Source organism: Manis pentadactyla, chromosome 1 (assembly GCF_030020395.1).
Source record: "Manis pentadactyla isolate mManPen7 chromosome 1, mManPen7.hap1, whole genome shotgun sequence".
Taxonomy (NCBI): domain Eukaryota; kingdom Metazoa; phylum Chordata; class Mammalia; order Pholidota; family Manidae; genus Manis; species Manis pentadactyla.
In genome coordinates this window covers 26582312-26598824 of record NC_080019.1, presented here as the reverse complement: position 1 = coordinate 26598824, position 16513 = coordinate 26582312, and the positions used below count along the sequence as shown (strand labels likewise).

Here is a 16513-nt window from a genome sequence, read left to right as displayed (position 1 = left end):
CCAAGCCTAATTTTCGTCAGTCTCCAATCTTCTGATGCATAACGAACAAGTTCTTACATGGAGAACAAATTCTTACATTGTGAATAAGTTACATGGTGAACATTACAAGGGCAGTCATCAGAGAAGCTTTTGGTTTTGTTCATGCATTATGAACTATAAACAGTCAGTTCAAATATGAATATTCATTTGATTTTTAAACTTGATTTATATGTGGATACCACATTTCTCTCTTTATTATTATTATTTTTAATAAAATGCTGAAGTGGTAGGTAGATACGAGATAAAGGTAGAAAACAGAGTTTAGTGTTGTAAGAGAGCAATTGTAGATGATCAGGTGTGTGCCTGTAGACTATGTGTTAATCCGAGCTAGACAAGGGCAATAAACATCCATGTATGCAGAAGATTTCTCTCAGAACATGAGGGGGGAGGTTCTAAGCCTCACCTCTGCTGATCCCCATTTTCTCACCTGATGGCCCCCCTGCGACTGTGCCTGTCTTAGGTTGTTCCTCCCTTGAGGAATCTTACCCGTCTCTGGCTAACCAGTCATCTTCCGGGGCCATACAGGGAAATGTTAAGTTGGTAAGTAAGAGAGAAGCCTTATTGTTTGAAAAGGTTAGCTTTTTACTTCTTTGCATATTTATGCCCTGTGGCTTCTATGCCCAGCGTTTGTCTTGAGGTATCTTTACCACTTGGAAGAATTATGATACTCGGTAAATTCGACATGTGGCACGAGTTCTATTTAAAGGTTGTAATTAGGTAGGAAGAAGAAAAGCTATAGAAGTAGCAGGCAGAAGAAAACCTGGGAAGATTGATTATTTCTTTGACATATCTTCTTTTAGAGTAACTTCAGCATGTATAGGTTTTAAACTACTAATTCAGTTGTGCGCACACATTAACATAATAGGAGTATAGTTACATAACCAAAGCATTAAGGTATGTATATTTTTATACATTTTCTCCTTCAAATTTATGTTATTTTGAACAAAAAGAATTTTTTTTCTGAGAGTTTGTATTTGAATTATGCTTACACAGACAAAAACTTTCCTAATTTTTTCACAATTCCAAAGAAGTTTTTTTTTTGGCTTGTTTCTTATACAGAACAGTATACTTTAGAAAATTGTGCGTTTGAATTTCAGAGACAAATGTTAATATATGTAGCCATTATATTCAACTCTGAAATCAGTTGTTAAAATTAGAAAGGTAACATATACATATAATTTTCTTAATTCATGCTTACCCATGTATATGAGAATATTGTCAGAAAAATTTAAATGGTACTGATTTACATAGAATTAATAAATTTTGTTTTGCTTTTTTAAAGTTTTAATCTCATTATTTCAGAAAAAGGTAAGAATTCAATTCATTTGGGAAACTGAGTATGATATAACCTTTTCCTTGTTCTCATAGGAGTGGTTAGAAAAGAAGAATGTATATTTACATGAAATGCACAGAATTAAAAGGATTGAAAGTGAAAACTTAAGGATCCAAAATGAACAGGTATTTTGAAATACAGGAGTGATAAAGATTCTGGATTTTTTAGTCAGTATAATGTCTCTGAGTATTTAACATTTCTTAATCAACTGTTTTTTAACTGGCAAAATAACTTCTGTATAAAAGAATTGATTTCTGATTTTGCTTCTCTGGTACTTTTACATTTTTAGTTTCATATAAATATAACCATTTTATCTGAACACTGATACACAGAGATTTTTATTTTTCATATGTGGTGGAATAGCTTTGGCACTACTGATGATGAACTCACTGCTGCTTGTGACCACCAACCTATTTCATTCTTACAAACTGACTTCAATATTACAACTTAGCCAAGAATACAGTCAGTAGACATTAACCTTCAGTTTTCCTAGTTTCTATCTTGAATTTTATACAGATCTTCCAGACCAACCTCTACCTGAGTTTTTGTCCCATATCCTTCCCATGCCTGGAAGTGAGCTCCTGTTTGAGTCTCCCCTGTACTTCAGTGTTTACCTCTAGCTTCTGCCTAACAGCCTGCAACATGCTCAGTTCTTTCCCATCTTCTAAAGTGAAAGCCCTGAAAAAAAACCCTTGATTGTTCTATTCAGTACTACCATGGGTTTAGAAGGAAACATTTCCCCAGGGCACAGGTTGCGTGGAGCTGCCATGCAGGGGTGGCACGGTGTTGGCAGCATTACTGCTGCGGCCAATGTCAGACACTTTCTCATCCCATCTTCACAACTCCATGAGAGAGGCAGTATTTTTATTTCTGAATTATATTTTCTCCATAGCAAAGCTTTATATCATTTAACATTAAGCAATACTGTAAGGCAAACATAGAAAAGTAAATAAAATAATAACATACTTGCCATACACTCACCTACATACTTTCCAACATGGTGCATCTTTTCCACATTTGGGATACACTTCTGTAGCAAGATTTTGCTTTGGTATCAGTCAGAACTTGAGTTCCAAGCAAAGATATGTGACTTACTGTGTGACTTAGCCAATTTACCTCACTCTGACTTAATTTATAAAGCCTGTAACTTTCCTGATATATTTCTTTTAATTAAATATTTTACTATGAGCATTTTGCAGTACTACTCAGCCTCATATGGTTTATTTTGATAACATTTCTTTAGTACACTGCCAGAAAAAAGAATGTTCCTTCCCATGAAAGAAGTAGATCAATAACTGATAAATGTTTTTAGAAAAATGCAATGAAGAATTCAGATAACATTTTTTTATACATTCTAAATAAATGGCCTGCCTTGAAACATAACTTTTATATATATATATATTATAAATACAAAGGGAATTAAAGATGAATACATATGTGTATGTCCGTACTTACCCATATTTGTCTATTTGCATATATACATATGCATATATACATATGCTGTCTATTATTTTTCCAAAACAGAAAAGAGTGGCTAAGAGAGAAGAAGCCTTAGCATCATTTGAGGCCTGGAAGGCCATGAAGGAAAAGGAAGCAAAGAAAATAGCAGCAAAAAAAAGGCTTGAGGACAAAAACAAGAAGAAAACCGAGGAAGAAAATGCTGTGAGGAAAGGAGAAGCACTACAAGTATTCAATACATTTGAATGTGTTTCGGAATTATTTTTAAGTATTTGAAGTCTAAATTAGTGATTAACTGTTTTTCTTACAATAGTCATTCAATAAGAAAATGATTCTGAACTTTTTCAGGCTTTTGAAAGATGGAAAGAGAAAAAGATGGAATATCTTAAAGAAAAAAATAAAAAGGAGAAAGAATATGAAAGAGCAAAGAAACAGAAAGAGGAGGAAATTGTTGCTGAGAAAAGGAAGGATAACTTAACTGCTGTTGAAAAATGGTAATCACAAATGTTTTGGTAGATTTTAAATTAGTTAAAACTTTGGGTGTTTCTGAAGTGTAGTTACTTGAAATTCACTAATGCTTCTCAGTTTCATTATTGCAAAGATATATTAGGCAATCCTTATTATATATTGTCCTTTAACCTTCCAGTGTTTTATACTATCTACATAGGAATGAAAGAAAGGAAGCTTTCTTCAAAGAAAAGGAAAAAGAGAAAATAAATGAGAAAAGAAAAGAAGAATTAAAAAGAGCTGAGAAAAGAGACAAAGATAAACAGGCTATTGATGAGTATGAAAAGTGGCTGGTAGGTGTTGTTTCCTAATGCACCTGTGGCTTTTTAATGACGTTTTTCATGCCTTTTCTGTCTCTAACTCCAGTTCTATTTGTCCCTGCCTATTGATCCTGTCTACCTGCAAGCTGCCTTGTTGAATTCATTCTCCCTACATACTACATATTCTCTCCTTTATATTTTCCTTGGTTTACTCATGTCTATTAGTGCTTCTCCTGTACCCTAAAGCATTGAGGCTTAAAACTTGAGTCATTATAGTCTTCCTTACCTGCCTATCTACATTTAGTCAATTACCTGGCAGGCCCATTCTTCCTTTGTAGTGATTCTTACATCTAAAATCATAGAAAACTGACAAGTATACTATTGAAGCCTGCTAGATAATTTTGGGTGGAACTTAGTCATGACACACAATAACATGAATTTAATGGTAAAATAATTATTCCAGTTTTTATTCTCTTTTGATCTTTCAGATGACCTTAAGAAGGTCTATATAGGTGTTTTTTAACAAAAGGAAGCAAGTATGAAGTTTGGGAGGAAAATATCTAGTGGGATTTTATTTATTTATTTATTTATTTATTATGTTTTTTGTTTCAGGGTACTTATGTTGTAGTAACTTTTCATTGATGTCAAGAAAAATGCTGTTTTCTGTCTTAAAATATTGATATAAACATGCTCTTTTAAATTTTTGAATAAGTAATACATTCATATGAGTAGGTACTTTACGTGAGTAGATGACCTAGTCATATGAGTAGTTAATACATACCCTGTTTCAGCAATCAAAATGTGCAAAACTTCATGGGATTTAGGATCTAATAAGGTTTTTTTCAAAAACGGTTTCCTATCAAACTTTTTCTGAATTCATGCCAATCTGCTAGTTTAAAAATATCATCCAGGGTATTTTGTAGTTTCATTGCTCTGGTTAGGATTGAGTCTACTTAGAATTTATTCTTTTCATTTGTATAAGAATCATTTGTATTTTATTTTTCCCGTAAATTGTCAATTCATAGACTTTGCATATTTTTCTTTTGGCCTTTTTCTCACTGATTTCTAGAAGCTTTTTTATATACTAAGGAGATTAGCCTGTCACTTCTGAGTTAAAAAAATTTTCCCATTATTTTGTTGGTCTCTCAATTTTGCATATGGTATTTTATGCTATGAAATTTTTAATTTTATTTTCTAATGTCATATCTATCAATCTTTTCTTCTGGGTTCTGATTTTCAGGCATAGTTGAAAAGACCTTCAAAAGTGCTCCCATTTTTCTTCTGATAACTTTATGATTTTAATATCTTTAACACTTTAGCATTTAGTCTACTTAGAATTTATTCCGATCTATGGTAGGAAGTGATTCCAAATGCATTTTTTTCCAAATGTATCTCTTATAAGGTAGCCCATCTTCTATCCATTGATATGAGGTATTATCTTTATTATATAATACATCCTCAGATTTTTAGGTTTGTTTCTTGATTTTCTGCTCCATTGGTCAATTTTATTGTGCATAGTGCAGTACAACACTGTTTAATCATCAAGACTTTATATGTCTTCATATCTGTTTGAATTAATCTTCCTTGATAGCTTTTCTTTCAAAGTATTTCTGATATTATTGTCTATTTGTCCACATAAACTTTAGAATCAAAAACAGCTAGAGAGGCATGTGAGACCCAAAACAGCTCTTTAAAGATAGGATAAAAAGATGAAACACATAGGAATAAACTTAAATGTGAAAGACCAATATGAGGTAAACTATAACACTCCTGAAAGATACAAGTGAAGACTTGAGAAAATGGATCAAAGCTGCGCTTGGATAGAAGCACTCAATCTTATAATGATGTTATAAATATGTCAGTTCTCCTGGAAGTACTTTATAAGTTTCATGCAATCCTAATAAAAAATACCAATAGGATATATGGTGGTTTATGTGTTGGCTTTAGTGCTACTATATATGCTATTTCCATGAGGAAAAATAGTAATAAAATATGGTGATCAAAATTGGTTCAGCAGTTTAAATAAGGAATGTCATATTCCATGATGTTTTCATTAGATAAAACTCTTAATGCTTTATGAAAAATAAATGCTTTATTCTATGAAAAGTCTTATATTAAGGAGAAATATACTGACTGCTAGCATTACTTAGCATAATTAAATGTATAAGTTTAAGGTTTCCATTTTATTTTCAAATACTCTTGAAAATAGACTAACATTTCCTTAATAACTTGTCACACTAGATGTATTATGTTTTATTGTAGTACTTACTCACTTTCTCAGTCACTAATAATTTAGTCACTAGTATTTAGTCATTCATCAGTCCTCTACAAAACAAAACCTCATCAAAGACCTAAGATGCAAATAACTTCTTTTGATGTGTAGTATAACCTCTGCAAATACAGTTTGATCCATAAAAACATCCATATACAACATACTACAGATCTACTTCCTATTACCAATTTCTTACTGAAATTCATTTGCAGACAGAATGGAAAAATATCTCTATATGGAAGTGATGACTTCAATTTTCATGTAAAGTGACATCTCAAAATTTTGATATGCATTCTAGCTTGGGTAAGGAATTGATGAATAATTATTTTGAGGGAAAATTGTAGCCAAAGATCAGGTATAAGACTCTTCTTCATGCTGGTTCCCAGATTAATTCATAGTTATCTTTAATAAGAAAATTAATAAAAGGTTTAGTCTCTAACAGACAACAGTCAGAAGGACTTTTTAACAAGGCTCTTCTAATTATTACTGAAGATAACATTACTGATCTATCTTAATTGATATTAAGGTCAATAATTAATTGCTTATTTCCTGTCCTGACTTTTAGTACCTGCTGTTAAATTCAAACTGTTTCAAGTTCCTCTCCTCATGTTAAATGGAATGGACAAGAAAAGGTTTGTTCAGTCAGTGTCTGTGGGCATAGCCTGCTCGCTGCTTTTCTCCCGCCTTGCTCTCTCTCAGATACTATAATGAGTGACAGTGATTCAATTACAGCTTTTTTCTTTTCTCAATTAGGATTCTTCAAGGAGGTCCCCTCTTTGCTTTACTAAGAGTAGCAAGTATGCAAAACATTTTCATAACATAGAACAAGATATTAAGACAAAAAAAAATCTTGTACTTCTCTTCATTTCTTTCATTATGTGTGAATAATTGTATGCTAATGAAACCTTACATTTTTGTATTCTCCTTGAGACATCAACTCCATACATGTACGGTTGAGAGAAGCTTAGACATCTAACAATTTACCAAAGTGCCACCTCTTCCAAGCCATTCAGTCTGCAGAAGCAGGATTTTCCAAGGGTTCCCTGATACTATTGCTCTTTCAGGAAGTCAGCAATATGAGGAAACCCCTAAAGTTTGTAGTATTAGCAGAGACTTGGAGAAGTGGAGAGACAATCTGAGCTGCAGGATGAAAAGACTAAGTACTGGTAACATTTCAAGTATCCTAAATTAGTGTTTAGATTTCATATTAATCCTTAGAGACTCAGTCATTTATTTGAAGGGAGTATATGCAGTATGAAGCAATGGTTCTAAAATTCATTTTTGTATAATAAAAATGTGGAAATATTATCTCCCATATTCTCACATTTTTATTATACCAAAATGAAGCTTATCTGGAAGGAAATGAGGAATGAAGAGTTTCAAGATTAAATATCCTGAACATAATGGTAATAACTCAGGAGAGAAGAATGCTGGTTCACAGGAGAGTAGAATGGCAAGTTTATATTTCATTGCCTGGTAGCAACAGTTCTGCTGCATCTGTTGCTATCAGGCAATAAAGCTTCCACATTGCACAGCTCTTTTATTTGTAGCTAAACTTTTTTAATGTTTTCTTTGCACTTCCTTAGTTCTCTGTACCCTTTCACCCTCCTCACACTCCTGTCTTACAACATATAATCTCTTTTGCCATCACTATGCCAGAACCATTCTCTCAAACTACAGTTTCGCTAGACCATCTAACCGATCAGAAGTGTTTTTTTTTGCCCTGTTTCTGAGGACACTCAGCTTTCTACTCAGGCAGTTTCCCCTTCTTCTTGCAACTCTCCTACCCCAGCTCTTCTGCTCCCCTAGTTTCTGCCTTGTTTCTTGCTGTCACTCACTGGCCTCCCTTCTTTTGCCTATGTTCTGTATGTTCCCATGGCCTGGAAGGCCCCATACAATCCTACTCATCACCTTTTTATTCTCTTCTAATACCATCTCCCAGCAAGTGTCAGTAACTGGCTCTTGTTTCTTGTCACATCCCCAATTTTTTCCCACTTATCAGAGCCTCCCTGCACCCACTGTTCTCCCTGCTTGAAATGCTGTCTCCCCATGCCTGTCACAAATGGCATCCCTTACCCATCATGTCTCACTTTAAAGTAATTTTCTCCAAATCCACCTTTTTTTGAAAGTAAGTCCTCCCTTTTATTCTTCAGCAATCACAACAGTTTCTTTATATGTTTTGTATAAATTCACACAATGTGAAACTATCTCTTGTTTATTTGTTACCTGTCCATTTTGAAAGTACTCTGAGGGGCAAGGACTGTATCTGTGTGCTTGGATTTCATAATCACTTTATACTTGGTACTCAATATACTGCTTGGCCTGGAGTAAGATCTCAGTGCTTAACAGCTGATGAATAAACACAAATTGAAGCAGAATAGTACCAGTGGAATAACAACCCCACAGGCCACCTCAGAATCTATTACGTGGAAGGATGTGCTATATAATAAAATAACACAAAAGATGCAAGGAAATAACAGTAGGATTATTTGTGTGATATTTGGACCTAAAATCACTTCAAAGTACCTTACAGAAATAGAAACTCCAGAAGAATTAAACTGTTAAGTATAAAATGCCAAATAATAGAAGAAATTTTTAAAAAGTAATATCAAATTTCATGGGGTCGAGATGCCTTTTAAACCTAGAAGGGCTATAAAAAACCACACAGGAAAGGAAAGGATGAATAGATACTGAATTTAAAATCATTAACACATCAAAATAAAAAATCAGTGTAGGTGCTGGTTGGAGGTGAATTCCTATAGCTGCTTTGGAGAATAAATCGCCATTGTCCAGCTAAGTTAACATATTCACCCTACAGCACTTTTACTGGCTAAAAATCTTGGCTTATAAGCACAAGAAATAACACAGGCATGTTTATAGCAGCATTGTCTTTGCCTGGAAAGAAGTGAAATACCATGTCTTCAACAAAAAAATAGGTTAATACGTGGTGATATGCTGATATGGTGGAATTCTGTGCATCAGTGAACTACATACAGTTCCATAAGGATGGATCTTAGAAATACGAATAAAAAAAGGAAGCTGCAGAAGAATGTATAGCATGATAACTTGTTAAACAAAAGTTTAAACAGAATTATTCGTTCTTTGGGAATGAATACATGTGTAATAAAAGTATTAAGAGATGCACAGCCATGATAAGCATCAAATGCAGAGTAACGACCTCCCTGGGCTGGAGAAGAAGCGAAGTGTGACAAGGGAGTGGCACAGGGAGCTTCAGAGGTCTCCGTCATGTTTAAGTTCATAAGGCAGTGGGTTCACAGGTTTTGATTATCTTCTTAAAAACATTTGTCAATGGCTGAAATATGTCTTAATATATTTTGTAAAAATTAAGGACTAAAAGTAATATAATATGTTTACTGCAAAGGTAATGCTTCCATGAACACCCGCCAAAGCACCGATACTGCATCCGTGCGGTTAGGTGAGCTGAATGATCGAGAAGAAAACTCACACAAGGGTTAAGGAAATGGACATGTGCTCAAACTCAATATTAAGCAAAGAAATATGAGGCTCAGTTTTCAACAATTTGTAAAAAATTTGCAAATCCCATTCTGCCATGGCATATTTAGCCTTTGCACCCAGTAAACTACTTCTAAGAATCTGTTTTCAGAAATTCATTGCTAACTTCTCACAATTATTCTAAGTTATATAATTATAGATTTTTTTCCCTATTTTACATAATGCTTTTTAAATATGACTTTAAGTATTAAAAAATTAATTTTTGCATTAATACCTAGTAGTATACTTGTAAATGAGTCATCAATTCACTAGCTGCTAGTACTTCATAGCCAATTAAACTAGGAGATGATATTTAAATATCCTACAATGGATTACTTTATTCTTTAGCAAGCAACTTGATTTGGAAATGTGTTCATATGTCTATGTAAATTTATAGTTTTCTATTTTATTTTTAGGAAAAGAAAGAAAGGCAGGAAAGAATTGAACGAAAACAAAAGAAGCATCATTCGTTTCTTGAAAATGAGACACTTCCTCCATGGAGCCCTCCAAGCCAAACTGTCTTCTCAAAAGTGTTTCGATAATTCTAATTCTTACTTTAGTAATTTATCAATTCACCAATGTTAGCCATGGCTTTAAAACTATTCATTCCATTGTTCTTAGTGAAAAGAGTCTATTTTAATTAAATACTAGCCACTTCTGCTGACAATGAAAAACGATGCTTTGGAGCTTAATCAGTGAAAGCACTGAAAGCATTTTTTTAACTGTAAACTGCCTCAAATGAAAAGCTAATAATCAGATTGCTCTTAGCATTAAAATGCATTCCTCTTATGTCCTGATAATTCTTACAGTCAGACAATCCGTGATCACTTTTATTACACTGTGCAAGTTACTGAAGTGTTATTATTACCAGTAATAAAAAGGAAACCATTTAGGTACCATAATCATATAAATAATTGTGAATAATTATGCATTTAGATTCAAGTTTTAAAATGAATGGGGAGTTAGCATTTATTATTTCTTCTAAAATATTCTTAGCCCAAACAGTGAATTTGTGCTGTGCAAGTTAGCATTTTGGTCAATTAAGACATTAGTTCAGTAGAACTTTAATCAGCAAGACAATTTCTTAGATTTTAATAATTTTGCCTGATGTTTTAGTATGAAGTATACTTTCTCTGTTCCAGGCTTACATGACAATCAGGAATTTTATAATGAGTGGACCTCTGAAACTTGTCTTTATAAATTCCATCTCACTTTATTATTACAGTGATAGTGATACTAAAAGTTATTAATTTCATGGTAGTGATACACTTACACATTAGTTATGGAAATTCCATAAGAGTTCAAGGTCATTATCACTATTGTTTTCCAAACTACATAAAGGTGGTAAAGGCAATTTTATTCTCTTAAGTAATCCATAGTCTTATAGTTTATATTTAGAAGATAGCTATATAGTAATTAATTTATATTAAATGTCCAAAGACTATTTATTTGATCTCTGCATGTTCTTGTAGACAACTGGACTCATACTTGAACTGGTTACCTAGGTTTATCACAGACCAATTGTATACTCTCAGATGTGAAATGCTACTTTAGCCAATGATGCAATGCAAGAATGAGTGAGAATAAACAATTAGTACTTACTAAGCACCTATTGTATCCTCTCTGCTAGATCCTTACCATTGTTATTTCTCATCTTTACAGCAACTATTCAGGGTAGATGTTATTAGCCTCATTTTACAGATTAAATACTGAGACACAGAGAAATCAAATAATTATCACACATTTAGTATGTGTCTGAGTTGGGATTAGAACTGATTTTAAGTCTGTCTCCCTCCAGAATTCATGTGTTCATGTTCTCATGTGACCTCAGAGAATGGTAAATTCTATCAAGACCTCTCTTTATATCAACCTTATAAATACATTTACCTCTCAGATCCTAAAATCGTGTATCATTACCCAGAGATTATCTGTCCCCTAAGAAATAGTTCTTTTGTTATTAGGGATGGTGAGCCTCATTAGAGCTATAAAATAAAAAAAGAGTTCATAATATTTAAGGAATTAGTCAGACATCTTGTATCAAGTATTAGAATGTCAGAAAACCCAGCAGGTTATGGAACATAGGCTTTTAGATAGTCACTTGGGGTTTCACACTCAAGATTAACCTTCTTACAGCTGTGTGTGTGCAAGAAAAAGATGTCAAGGTTCGCTTTGTAAGGTCACATCAGTGCCAGCAGTAAATAAAAGAAATTTCATAAATAAAACTGGAAGCCTTTTTATACTGCTGTAAGTAGGAAAATACTCATGAAAATTTGAAATGATTATGAGCAATATGTATTATCAATGTGATTTAGGGCCTCTTTTTCATCTGCTTGTCCCCCATAGTACCAAACACAGTGCCTACTAGAATATATTGTTTAGTGTATCGAATTAGCTATTCAGAGCTAAAGTGCTATTTGCAAATTACAGAAAAGGAAAAGAAAAAAATAGAAAAAAGTACAGCAACTTTTAGGGGTATTAAATCCTAAGTGTGTGTGACACAAATTCCATATTAAATATTTACTTAAATTTCCTGCTCATTTTCTTTTATATTATAATATTTAGTAGTTTACCATTATCCCCTCTTAGTTGCTCTGACAACTGAATGAGATTAGTTAATTAATATGAAGCATAGGGCATATAATAAGTATTTAATAAATGTTCAGTTTTATTTCTTACTACCAATGAGCCCTACCTTTCCCCACTTCTCACCTTTTGTGAGAAGAAAGTTAACATAGAGTTGCTAATAGTTTTTGACATTACATATTTTTAGCAAACAAAAAATTTCTGCTTTCTGGCCAGCCTAGACTATAGCACTCAAAAGAGAATATAGAGGTGACCTGTACTGTGGACCTCCTAAAAAGACTTTGAACACTAATTTCTTAGTGTTGCTCATGAGAAATCCCTCAAATGGAAATCTTTGTCTTACACGATAAATAATATATTATTTCTTGTTCATAACAGCCTGTGCTGGTTCAGTTGTCTAGTCACATGAAGTAATCTCTTCTCCTATAGCAGAAATGAACCTGAGATTTGAAAGCTGGGTGAAAATATAGTACTGTTTACTTTCTGAGATCCAAAGAGGAGAATCCAGCCTGATGATACTCTCTTGAATATATTTACCTATTAGGGTATGATTTCCCTGTATTTCCTTTAAAAGTATCAAATGTCAATATAGATATTTGTTCATTAAGTTTTCAGTAGTGTATAAGGGAGTCTTAAATTGAGGACACTAAATGCCTATAGACTTTCAGATTAAACCTCCAGTTTTGTAAATGGTATTGAGGACTTGAAGAATGCTGACACTTCAAAAATAGGAATTTAATGAGTATTCTAAAACATTACCAAAAAATATCCCTAGAAATTTAAATATTAAAAAATTAAACTTTTATAGAGTTCCATAATAACCAAGAAAATAGTAGTATTGCACAAATAAAAAGAATTATGGTATTTTAAGTCAAAAGGAGATTGAATTTTCTTAATGAAAGAAAATAACTGCTCAGGGATAATATTCCAGTGTTTGTATTGTGTCACATTTTGCAAATGTTAGTAGTTCCGTTTATTGTTTTAGATAGTATTGAAACATGTTTTTCACTGTTGCCAAAGCAGTTCGTAATATTAGGTGTCCACAGTTGTCCATACCTTAGAGTAATATAATATGCATTTGAAAGGGATTTTAATCATTTGATAGACCTGGCCCAAACTGTTTCTAAGATGAAAAAAACTGATTTGCAAAGACCTGGACTTGCCCAAGCTCACACTGACTGAGAATCTGCACTTAGAACTCAGGTATCGGGCTTCCTGCTTGTGCTCTGCCCATCATTCCACAATTTTGACAATCTGATAAAAGTTACATACTAACTTTTGTAAATGTGGTCACTATTAACTTGGTTGATTTTTATCCTCTCAGATGATCCCTTATTCTTCCACCACCACCTCCATAAGTATCCACCAGATCTAAGCTGTTTAGGTGCCTACAATACATCAGTGTTGGGGTATAGTAGAATTTCCTAAATCCTGAGTCAGGGGCTAAGATTTTACAAAATGGGAGAAATTGCATGTTAGTCAAAATAAACTAGTATGGGATTCAAATTTCCCTGATTTAATCTTGCTTCAATTTCAGTAGTGCTATATTTAAAAAGTAAACCGATATACTTCCATTCTATACAATACAAAGATAAATTGTCCACTTCCTAGGTACATTGACTGACAATAATAAATGCTGTGTAAAACTTTAACTGGAGACTTCTCTGAATTCTTTTACTTCAAAATTTCATGTGATTATTTTGAAACATGTTACATATAATTGTATAATGTTAAATTGGGTGAACTAAATTCTTGGTATTCAATTTAGGATGTTGTTTTAAGAATTATTGGAAGAGATGTATTTAAGGTCTGCTTTTTAGTAGCATATTTTCATGTAATGCTTAATTAAAGTGAATAATTCAAATTTAATTTTATTGGGTGATACTTATTGACTGTGCCAAGTTTCATTTCATAACATTAGGAAATGTATGAGTTTTATTTGTGAACTAAAGATGAAATAACCATATTATACTGATACATCATTAATAGAAATGACTGAAAACCTGGATATAAAACAATGTTTACTTGAAACACTACATATATTACAAAGGTAATGCAATTATATAATTATCAAATAATTAGAAAATGCAAATAGCAAAAATAGCATACTCCTGTCTCCCAGAGACAATTGTAGTTATTTTCCAGTCTCCAGTTCCCTTTCAGTGCATTTTCCCCTGTAGCTGAAATTAAGCTGAGAGTGAAGGAGGCAGAGATATGGTTCCCTCTGCCTGTTTCTCTGTCTCCCATGCTACCTCTGTGTGTATACATATACATGTGTGTGTGTGTCATACAACATGTGTGTACCTACATATATTCAAACATACTTTTATTCTTTAAATAAAAAGATCAAACATGTTTGATAACCATATTTTTCCACTCAACAGTATATAATAAACATTTACATGCTATCATACTTTTCTAATAATATATGTGCCTAAGTGTTTGTAATGACTAATAGTATGTATATCAACAAAGACCCTATTTGATGAACTTACAATTTTATAAATAGTATTAAAATGGTGTTACAAATTGAGTATTGTAATTATTGAAAATAGTTAAAATTTTTACTTTAAATATTACATTTTTTCCATTCCCAAAGACAAAGATTTAAAAATTAGAAACCGTGTGTGTGTGTGTGTGTGTGTGTGTGTGTGTGTGTGTGTGTGTGTGTGAGATTGCGTTCAGTTGAAAAGCTAACATATATTCTAATATTTACAGTTAAATAGGTAGAGCCCTGTGGAAAGACGTCTTTTCTTTCTTTCTTGGTGTCCTCCTGTGGTAATATTAAGCAACAAACACAAAAAAGAAAAGGAAAAGCCCAGACCTCACTGACTCATTCAGTGTCTAATGGATGAATCCTAGGTAGGACTATCTTGGGACTAGAGGTGAAATTCAGATACATCAAGTGCAGACGCTGAAACCAGACTCCGTATGTGATGCCTTACTCCTGGGGAGTTGAGTTCATGCCTTGCCTTGTGGCTGCTTTTACCTCATGACTAGGTCTAGAACTCAGAGTCACACTTTCAAAGCTTGTGGCTGTGATCACAAACGCTACCAGATGTCGGTCATTCAGTGTCACAACAATTCACCGAGCAGTGCCCAAGTTGCCATTTGCCTGACTCTTCTATGAATCTAGAAGGAACATGGCACCTATCATAACATGGAGGTAATAGACAGACATAGGCCCTACTTTCAAGGGCCTTACATCCAGATCTGGAGGAAATAAAAGTGACATGAACAAATACACAAATAAAATAATTTCAGTCTCTGATGAACTCTAGAAAAAGATCAAATAATGTGATATATATAGCATGACTAAGATGTGGAAGACTTGTTTTTTTAGCAACAAGATTAGAAGAGGGCCTCTTTGAAGAAATAACATTTGAGCCCTCACCTGGAAAGAGCAGAAGAAGGCAACGCCGGGGTGACTTGTTGGCAGCGGTCCGAGCAGCAGGCACAGGGGGCAGAGGTTTTGAGGAGGGGAGAAGTCAGCACGGCTGGTGGTGAGCGATGAGCAGAGAGGGTGGAATGGGGCCAGAGTGCTGGGTAGAGTCCAGATTTTGTGGAGAGTCTGAAGGCATTTTAAGGAGTCTGTCTTTTATTCAAGTGCAGTGGGAGGGTTTTAGTTGGGGATTGAACTGATAAGACATATACTGTAAAAGCCCTCCCAGGCTATGCTGAGGGAGATAACCTGTTGGGAGGTTTCTTTCCAGTCCAGGTAAGGACTGATGGAGACTTGTCTGGGGTCATACCAGTGGAGGTAGTGAGAAGTGGTTGGATTTGAGGTATTTGGGGGGAGATAGAGAAGTAGACTTTTCTAATAGATTGAATATGAGATACAAAGGAGGAAGAAAAATCAACAGTGATTTCAGGGTTTCATCACATCTTGAGTGAATGGTAGATGTGATGCCCAATATTCAAATAGGCTTTGAAGGTAGCAAATGTAGGGGTGCAGGATGTAGGAATGGATCGTAGATTTGAGAGGATTGACCCTACAAATTTCAGGGCCTAGTGAAGAGATTAGAAGAACGAGGTGCTGATTGGCCCAAGTTTGTGTCTGGCCCTATATGCTCCTTAATTAACACAATATATACAGAGCCCACGACACATTCATAGGTCTAGAGGAGTCAAGGGGCACTTTAAGCCTGGGCCATGATCTGTGCCAGGAAGCAGCCATCTCCCATGCAACTTATGCCTGGCCCTGAACCTAGCCACACGCCCAATCACAGCCTCCCTTGCTGTTCAGTCTTTCCCACCTGCTGCAGCTATTGAGAAGGAGCCACTTCAGTACATCACAGTGAGGGGTAATGAAAGAGAAGATATCTCAGTGTTTTTGCTCCCACGAAATTGCAGGGGTCTGTGTCACTTTTCTATTTTTCCAATAACTTCCCAATTTTGCATATCAGTAAATGTATGGGGAAATCAGTGTTGGTTGAGCAAAACACAAACAAAAACTTGATACCTGTTCCAGAGCTAATAACTGATGGATTAACAAAGTATTGAATTCACCAGTGCAGTATTGTGATTTATAATAAAAAACATATATTT

At 34.1% G+C, this 16513-nt stretch overlaps 1 protein-coding gene across 9 annotated transcripts in view; it reads left to right on the top strand.

Moving 5' to 3' along the window:
- MAP9 (microtubule associated protein 9) overlaps positions 1–13834 on the top strand; it is a 34660-nt gene extending 20826 nt beyond the window's left edge. For 6 of the 9 annotated variants that reach the window (XM_036887865.2, XM_036887866.2, XM_036887867.2 and 3 more), the window contains 5 exons: positions 1408–1497; positions 2897–3058; positions 3179–3324; positions 3498–3630; positions 9799–13834. In XM_036887865.2, the coding sequence (XP_036743760.2) occupies positions 1408–1497; positions 2897–3058; positions 3179–3324; positions 3498–3630; positions 9799–9924 (657 nt within the window). In that variant the 3' untranslated portion in view covers positions 9925–13834. Of the gene's footprint in view, positions 1–1407; positions 1498–2896; positions 3059–3178; positions 3325–3497; positions 3631–6434; positions 6503–9798 lie in introns of those variants that run through there. The other 3 variants (XM_057496933.1, XM_057496930.1, XM_057496936.1) reach the window with 3 other exon arrangements.
- The last annotated feature ends 2679 nt before the right edge of the window (positions 13835–16513 follow it).